Source organism: Xyrauchen texanus, chromosome 20, assembly GCF_025860055.1.
Source record: "Xyrauchen texanus isolate HMW12.3.18 chromosome 20, RBS_HiC_50CHRs, whole genome shotgun sequence".
Classification (NCBI taxonomy): Eukaryota; Metazoa; Chordata; class Actinopteri; order Cypriniformes; family Catostomidae; genus Xyrauchen; species Xyrauchen texanus.
Window position 1 is genome coordinate 11,170,902 of NC_068295.1, and position 9,504 is coordinate 11,180,405.

Consider the following 9,504-nt stretch of genomic DNA (forward strand, 5'->3'; position numbering starts at 1 on the left):
GGGTGGCGGCATCATGTTGTGGGGGTGCTTTGCTGCAGGAGGGACTGGTGCACTTCACAAAATAGATGGCATTATGAGGAAGGAAAATTATGTGGATATATTGAAGCAACAACTCAAGACATCAGCCAGGACAATGACCCCAAGTATACCTCCAAAGTTGTGGCAAAATGGTTTAAGGACAACAAAGTCAAGGTATTGGAGTGTCCATCAAAAGTCCTGACCTCAATCCGACAGAAAATGTGTGGGCAGAACTAAAAAAGCATGTGCAAGCAAGGAAGCCTACAAACCTGACTGAGTTACACCAGTTCTGTCTGGAGGAATGGGCCAAAATTCCAGCAACTTATTGTTAGAAGCTTGTGGAAGGCTACCCAAAACAATTAACATTTGAAACAATTTAAAGCCAATACTTCCAAATACTAACAAAGTGTATGTAAACTTCTGACCCACTGGGAATGTGATGAAAGAAATAAAAGCTGAAATAAATCACTCTCTCTACTATTATTCTGACATTTCACATTCTTAAAATAAAGTAGTGATCCTAACTGACCTAGGACAGGGAATGTTTTTTACTTTTAAATGTCAGGAATTGTGTAAAAACTGAGTTTAAATGTATTTGGCTAAGGTGTATGTAAACTTCTGACCTCAACTATATATATATACAGTGAGGAAAATAAGTATTTGAACACCCTGCTATTTTGCAAGTTCTCCCACTTGGAAATCATGGAGGGGTCTGAAATTGTCATCGTAGGTGCATGTCCACTGTGAGAGACATAATCTAAAAAACAAAATCCAGAAATCACAATGTATGATTTTTTAACTATTTATTTGTATGATACAGCTGCAAATAAGTATTTGAACACCTGTCTATCAGCTAGAATTCTGACCCTCAAAGACCTGTTAGTCTGCCTTTAAAATGTCCACCTCCACTCCATTTATTATCCTAAATTAGATGCACCTGTTTGAGGTCATTAGCTGCATAAAGACACCTGTCCACCCCATACAATCAGTAAGAATCCAACTACTAACATGGCCAAGACCAAAGAGCTGTCCAAAGACACTAGAGACAAAATTGTACACCTCCACAAGGCTGGAAAGGGCTACGGGGAAATTGCCAAGCAGCTTTGTGAAAAAAGGTCCACTGTTGGAGCAATCATTAGAAAATGGAAGAAGCTAAACATGACTGTCAATCTCCCTCGGACTGGGGCTCCATGCAAGATCTCACCTCGTGGGGTCTCAATGATCCTAAGAAAGGTGAGAAATCAGCCCAGAACTACACGGGAGGAGCTGGTCAATGACCTGAAAAGAGCTGGGACCACCGTTTCCAAGGTTACTGTTGGTAATACACTAAGACATCATGGTTTGAAATCATGCATGGCACGGAAGGTTCCCCTGCGTAAACCAGCACATGTCAAGGCCCGTCTTAAGTTTGCCAATGACCATTTGGATGATCCAGAGGAGTCATGGGAGAAAGTCATGTGGTCAGATGAGACGAAAATAGAACTTTTTGGTGATAATTCCACTAACCGTGTTTGGAGGAACAAGAATGATGAGTACCATCCCAAGAACACAATCCCTACTGTGAAGCATGGGGGTGGTAGCATCATTCTTTGGGGGTGTTTTTCTGCACATGGGACAGGGCGACTGCACTGTATTAAGGAGAGGGTGACCGGGGCCATGTATTGCGAGATTTTGGGGAACAACCTCCTTCCCTCAGTTAGAGCATTGAAGATGGGTCGAGGCTGGGTCTTCCAACATGACAATGACCCGAAGCACACAGCCAGGATAACCAAGGAGTGGCTCTGTAAGAAGCATATCAAGGTTCTGGCGTGGCCTAGCCAGTCTCCAGACCTATACCCAATAGAGAATCTTTGGAGGGAGCTCAAACTCCGTGTTTCTCAGTGACAGCCCAGAAACCTGACTGATCTAGAGAAGATCTGTGTGGAGGAGTGGGCCAAAATCCCTCCTGCAGTGTGTGCAAACCTGGTGAAAAACTACAGGAAACGTTTGACCTCTGTAATTGCAATATTAACATTGATTTTCTCAGGTGTTCAAATACTTATTTGCAGCTGTATCATACCAATAAATATTTAAAAAATCATACATTGTGATTTCTGGATTTTCTTTTTAGATTATGTCTCTCACAGTGTACATGCACCTACGATGACAATTTCAGACCCCTCCATGATTTCTAAGTGGGAGAACTTGCAAAATAGCAGGGTGTTCAAATACTTATTTTCCTCACTGTATATATATATATATATATATATATATATATATATATATATATATATATGTAAATGTTATGGCTCTATTATTCCTAGGTGTCAATGTCTGTAGATAAATCCAGCGAACATAATTTTTCTGTTTAAAACTCTCCTAGCGTAGACATACACCCACTGGCACTCCATGAAAAGTGCAGTTCACCAAGAGTGAAGAGCTTTCATTGCTCTTGAGCCTTACATTTTCGTAGATCACACCATATTTACAGCATCAGATGGCAATATATCAGTAACACCATTTCCCACACAGTCACGGTGTACAAATACACTATTGTTTTCATTATTGTTTTGTTTTTTCTTTGAAACTCTGTCTTCTTGTGTTTAGGTTGTCTTAGAAACTGCCAACAGTTGGGTCTGAACGTTATTTTCAAAAGGTGCTTTTAAAAAGGGAAACCCTTCTCTGTCTGCCTTGCACATTCAGGTTTGATGACATCGGGTTGGATTATATGTCTGTAGATGTCGGGTTTTGGAGAAAGTGTTGGCAAAATGGCTGAAATCACTTACAGGACATTTACAATTATTAATTTAGCAGATGCTTTTATCCAAAGTATCTCTCAAAATTAGGACATTTCATAGGACAAGGTGGCATGTGTAGTTTCTGTATCACGAGCATCACCAAACAGAATTGCAAAATAATGTCTGTTTTCAAAAAGGTTTCCGAAACATTTCCCAGTCTTCCATTGGTCACGCAAATAGATTATACCGCCCAAAGTCATACCATTGGTTGAGCCAATGTTGCTATGTCGAGCTTTTCGGTATGATAAAACAAAAGAGCAATATAGTGAAAGCACCACAGATCCCATTTTGATTTTCAGGGAAATCAAATTATGAATGGCTTTCTTCTAGTTGTCTCTGGATATTAAAGGAATAGCTCACCCAAAAATGAAAAATCTCTCATAATTTACTCACTATCTAATGCCAGCTCAGATGTGTATGACATTCTTTCTTCTGTAGAACGCAAACAAAGAAGAATATCTTCGCCTTGTAAGGCTATACAATGGAAATGAATGGTAATCATGCCTTTAAAGCTCCAAAAAGCTTTGAGTCATTTAATGTGTAAAATGTAAGTCATTTTTCACTATAAATCATGATATCAGCTTTCTCCTTGGTATCATGATTTCAAGCTTGATTACACTTCCTATTGCACCATCTAGCGCTCTGCACCTGCGTCAAACACTAGGAAGTGTAATCGAGCTTGAACTCATGTTCTTGCCTAGATACTGCAATGTTTTGTTATGTTACAGCCTTATTCAAAAATTGATTCAATTAATTATTTTCCACAAAATTCTACAAACAATACCCCATAATGACAACGTGAAAGTTTGTTTGAAATCTTTGCAAATTTATTAAAAATGAAAAATGAAAAAAAAATCACATGTACATAAGTATTCACAGCCTTTGCCATGACACTCAAAATTATGCTCAAGTGTATACTGTTTCCACTGATCATCCTTGAGATGTTTCTACAACTTGATTGGACTCCACCTGTGGTAATTTCAGTTGATTGGACATGATTTGGAAAAGCACACACCTGTCTATATAAGGTCCCACAGTTAACAGTGCATGTCAGAGTACAAACCGAGCAATGAAGTCCAAGGAATTGTCTGTAGACCTCCAAGACAGGATTGCATCAAGGCACAGGTCTGGGGAAGGGTACAGAAACATTTCTGAAGCATTGAAGGTCCTAATGAGCACAGTAGCCTCCATCATCTGTAAATGGAAGAAGTTTGGAACCACCAGGACTCTTCCTCAAACTGAGCAATAGGGGAGATGGGGTTAGTCAGGGAGGTGACCAAGAACCCGATGGTCACTCTGACAGAGCTCCAACGTTTCTCTGTGAAGAGAGGAGAACCTTCCAGAAGAACAACCATCTCTGCAGCAATCCACCAATCAGGCCTGTATGGTAGAGTGGCCAGACGGAAGCCACTCCTCAGACACATGACAGCTCGCCTGGAGTTTGCCAAAAGGCACCTGAAGGACTCTCAGACCATGAGAAACTAAATTCTCTGGTCTGATGAAACAAAGATTGAACTCTTTGGCCTGTATGCAAGCGTCATGTCTGGAGGAAATCAGGCACCAATACATCCCTACAGTGAAGCATGGTGGTGGCAACATCATGCTGTGGAGATATTTTTCAGCGGCAGGAACTGGTAGACTAGTCAGGATCGAGGGAAAGATGAATGCAGCAATGTACAGAGACATCCTTGATGAAAACCTGCTCCAGAGTGCTCTGGACCTCAGATTAGGGCGAAGGTTCATCTTCCAACAGGACAACGACCCCAAGCACGCAGCCAAGATAACAAAGGAGTGGCTACGGGACAACTCTGTGAATGTCCTTGAGTGGCCCAGACTTGAACCCGATTGAACATCTCTGGAGAGACCTGAAAATGACTGCACCGATGCTCCCCATCCAACCTGATGGAGCTTGAGAGGTCCTTCAGGGAAGAATGGGAGAAACCACCCAAAAATAGGTGTGCCAAGCTTGTAGCATCATACACAAAAAGACTTGAGGCTGTAATTGGTGCCAAAGGTGCTTCAACAAAGTATTGAGCAAAGGCTGTGAATACTCATGTACATGTGATTTTTTTTTTTTATATAAATTTAAAAATCTTTTAGAACAATGTCTAAGAAAATCATACACATCTTATATGACATGAGGTGAGTAAATTATGAGAATTTTCATTTTGGGGTGAACTATCCTAACCTCAGAAACCAGAGAGCATGTACAAACAGAGAGCAAAAACATTGATACATTACTGCCACCTGCTGTTCGTTCATATCATTCACAATGCAGCAAAGAGAGTTGAGGGATTACAGTTAAAAAGCAATGTTCTGTGATATTTCTGAAAGAAATCTGCATTTAAACATTAATTTATTTTGTGAATGTGTTTATATGGTTGTCAAAAGTCTAGAATAGTGCATGGTTTAGGTTTTGCACACTATTTGATAAGTGCACCATTTTTTATTTATTCTCTATATTTCTCATCTTTCTTTCAGTACGGATGGAGGAATAAGTAAAGGAGCGACTGTGGGAGTGCTCCTGGATTTCTCTCGTGGGATTCTGTTGTTTTTGATTAATGATGAGCAACAGGGACCCATTGCCTTCAACACACTGGAGGGCATGTACTACCCCGCCATCAGCCTCAACCGCAACGTTCAGGTAACATTCAGGTTTCCTTCCATTTCTATACTTCACAGCATCAGAAAAGTGCTTTTTCAATTTACAAAAAGTTACAGCAATCATGTCTAAAACTCTTTGGCTGGGTCAACATGTACTATATCCGTTCTAATATGAAACTCTAGTGTTAATCTTAGGCCATGTCCAAACAAATGTTTCCATTTGAAAATGCATTAATTTTGCTATGTTTACGCCTCTCATCCACAATAAAAACCTCCATTACTGCATGCTTTGGAAAATGATGATGTTAGGAAAATGGCAGAATTTGTTTTAGGCCTTTGTGAGATCTGATGTTGGAATTCATGATGCAACACACAAGGTTATTAAGCAGAAATTGTTTAAACTTTCAACAAGCTAAAATAACAGCAGTCTTGTGAGGTATTGGGCTTATAATGTATTTTTGTTAGTATTGGTGTGATGATGATCTATTTTCATGTTTTTTTTAATAGGTGACGCTTCATTCTGGACTGCCTATTCCAGATTTTTATACACCTGGAGATTCTGAACCTGCAGGCTCAGTCTGCTGAAGAGTCCTTATACACAAACACACATTCACAGACAAGAGCACATGGATTCAGCTGTGAGTGCTGCTGAAAATGCTGCTGACAGTCATTAACGAGTTTTAACGAGGGTTGAGAGTGCTGAAATGTAAATGGACCTGATAAATGTGAGGATTAGGGTCAGCCTAACCCAAACCTTAACTCGAACCCAGATGTATGTGAGGTAAATTAATACTGAAATCATTTTCCTCTTTTTCTTACTCTTTTTCTAGATATTATTATTATCATTATCATTATTATTATTATTGATGTTGTCATTGTTCTTTAATGGAAAAGGTGCTCATGGATGTGAAATCCCACCTTACTGGATCTTAACAGATGTCTGTCTGTTGTTTCATTATTAAATCTTCTGTGAAGTTAAGCTTAGAAATAAGTTACTGATGTGTTAGACCTTAGAGGATGCATTTTTACATTAATCTAAAAAAGTTAAGTTGCATATAAAGGTGTTCTAATGGTGACTTTATAACTGCAGGTTGAAGTGAGGACAGAAACTAGAGTAAAATGTTTGTATTCCATTTTTTTACTACAACCTCCGACTGTATATTACATCTCAGTTAATGTTACATCCTTATTAACCTCGAACTTCATCACTGAACTAAAACTCTAACCCAAGCCTTTTCCCTAATTCCAAACCCTATTTCAAACCCAAACTCTGTTAACCCTGACATAAACCAGAGGCTGATTTTAAAGGAATAGTTCACCCAAAAATAAAAATTCTGTCATCATTATTTCACCCTCATGCCATCCCAGATATGTATGACTTTCTTTCCTCTGCAAAACACAAATGAAGGTTTTTAGAAGAATATCTCTGCGTTGTTGGTCCATACAATGCAAAGTGAATGGTGACCAAAACTTTGAAGCTCCAAAAAGGTACATAAAGGCAGCATAAATGTAATCCAAAAGACTTCAGTGGTTTAATCCATGTCTTCTAAAGTGATCCAATTGGGTTTGGTGGAACAGACCAAAATATAAATCTGACAAGGAGACTGCTTGTGTCAACATTTATACTGAAAAAGGAGTTATATTTTGATCTGTTCTCTCCCAAAACTGATTGGATCACTTCAGAAGACATGGATTAAAACACTGGAATCTTATAGATTACTTTTATGCTGCCTTTATGTGCATTTTGGAGCTTCAAAGTTTTGGTCACTATTTACTTGCACTGTAAGGACCTACAGAGCTGAAATGTTCTTCTAAGAATCTTTGTTTGTGTTCAGCAGAAGAAAGAAAGTCATACACATCTGGCATGGCATGAAAGAGAGTAAATAATAATTTTGGGTGAACTATACGTTTAACTGTAAAGTTAAGATCTGACAAGTTCTAAGTTTTTAAACAAATTCATCATGGTTACGAAACAGACAAGATAGGGGTGTATTTCTGTAATATGGCCCCTGAGCCTTGAACCCAAACTCTTTCAATTAGACCTAATCGGAACCCTATTCCTAAAGCCTAACCAAAACAAATCTCTCCAATCCTCTCTACATGCTACAGTGGAAGAACAACACATACAAAATGGGGCATATTAGACAATGCCAGCATGAGGTGAATGTGTGTCAGTGATGGTAATGGCTTTCTCTTTGTTTGACAGAAGACACTAATTAGGATACAACACACACATGTACACACACAGGCATTTCCACAGCCTTACATAATGTATTCTGCAGAGATGATGATGAATAAACTTTTGTTTCTCTCTCTCTGCCTCATTTTCCTTAGCTGCCTCAAAGCTGCACAAGCTAAAACGCAAATACTAAACAAAGAACTGGTGCTGCTTGCATTCAGTATGAGAAAATATTGCATTATTAAATAGTATTGCTGCAAATCCAAAATAAAGAATACTTTAAACAACACAGCATACAGAGTAGCTGCTTGAAGCATTAGTTATTAGTTTACCATAAAGGATGTACTTTTGCTTAAACAGATATTTACATGATCCCACTGGTGGGGTTCAAATATTGGGGCAGGTGCTTTACTTTATCTGTTTGTTGGGCAGATGGTTTATGCTCAACAAGCAACTGAATGTTTGGGTGCAGTGAGGGAAAATTTTACCCATTGTAAATTAATTGTATTTTTTCATAAATTAATCCCAAAATAAGAAATGTATTATTATTATTATTATTAAGTGTCTGAGCTGTTGTTATCTGTAAAGTTCTATGCTCAATAAACTGGACCAGGTGGAACATGGAGGTGTCTATCATTTTCCTTACAATATATTTTTGGGCAAAGTATAGTTCTTATAGTAATTTACACTGATCAGCCATAACATTAAAACCACTGACAGGTGACGTGAATAACATTTATTATCTTGTTACAATGGCACCTGTCAAGAGGTGGGATATACACCGATCAGCCACAACATTAAAATCACCTGCCTAATATTGTGTAGGTCCCCCTCATGTCGCCAAAACAGCACCAACCCGCATCTCAGAATAGCATTCTGAGATGATGAGATTCTATTCTCACCACAATTGTACAGAGTGGTTATCTGACTTACCGTAAACTTTGTCGGTTCAAACCAATTTGGCCAATCTCTGTTGACCTCTCTTATCAACAAGGTGTTTCCGTCCACAGAACTGCCCCTCACTGGATGTTATTTGGCACCATTCGGAGTAAATTCAAGAGATTGTTGTGCGTGAAAATCCCAGGAGATCAGCAGTTACAGAAATATTCAAACCAGCCCATCTTGCACCAACAATCATGCCATGGCCCAAATCACTGAGATCAAAAAAAAAAATTCCCCATTGTGATGGTTGATATGAACATTAGCTCCTGACCCGTATCTGCGTGATCTCATGCACTGCACTGCTGCCACACTATTGGATGATTAGATAATCGCATGGATGATTGTTGATGCCAGACAGGCTGCCTACAATGGGCATGTGAGTGTCAGGACTGGACTGGACTGGACTGGAGCAATGGATAAAGGTGGCCTGGTCTAATGTATCACCTTTTCTTTTCGATCATGTGGATGGCCGGGTCCGTGTGCGTCGTTTAACTGGGGAAGAGATAGCATCAGGATGCACCATGGGAAGAAGGCAGGCCGGTGGAGGTAGTGTGATGCTCTGGGCAATGTTTTGCTGAGACACCTTGGGTCCTGGCATTCATATGGATGTTACTTTGACACGTACCACCTACCTAAAAATTAATGCAGACCTCGTACACCCCTTCATGGCAACGGTATTCCCTGATGGCAGTGGCCTCTTTCAACAAGATAATGCGCCCTGCCACACTGCAAAAATGGTTCAGGAATGGTTTGAGGAACATGATGATTGGCCTCCAAATTCCCCAGGTCTCAATCAGATTGAGCATCAATGGGATGTGCTGGACCATCAAGTCCGATCCATGGTTACCCCACCTTGCAACTTACAGGACTTAAAAGGATCTGCTGCTAAAGATTTGGTGCCACATACAACAGGACACCCTCAGAGGTCTTGCGGAGTCCATGCCTCGACTGGTCAGAGCTGTTTTGGCGGCACCTAGACGATAT

General features: G+C 39.7%; 1 protein-coding gene across 4 annotated transcripts in view; it reads left to right on the forward strand.

The window, feature by feature from the left end:
* The window catches only part of LOC127660299 (E3 ubiquitin-protein ligase TRIM9), a 37,913-nt gene extending 31,099 nt beyond the window's left edge, over nucleotides 1-6,814 (forward strand). For all 4 annotated transcript variants that reach the window (XM_052150434.1, XM_052150435.1, XM_052150436.1 and 1 more), the window contains 2 exons: nucleotides 5,277-5,439; nucleotides 5,907-6,814. In XM_052150434.1, the coding sequence (XP_052006394.1) occupies nucleotides 5,277-5,439; nucleotides 5,907-5,984 (241 nt within the window). In that variant the 3' untranslated portion in view covers nucleotides 5,985-6,814. The remainder of the gene's footprint in view (nucleotides 1-5,276; nucleotides 5,440-5,906) is intronic.
* The last annotated feature ends 2,690 nt before the right edge of the window (nucleotides 6,815-9,504 follow it).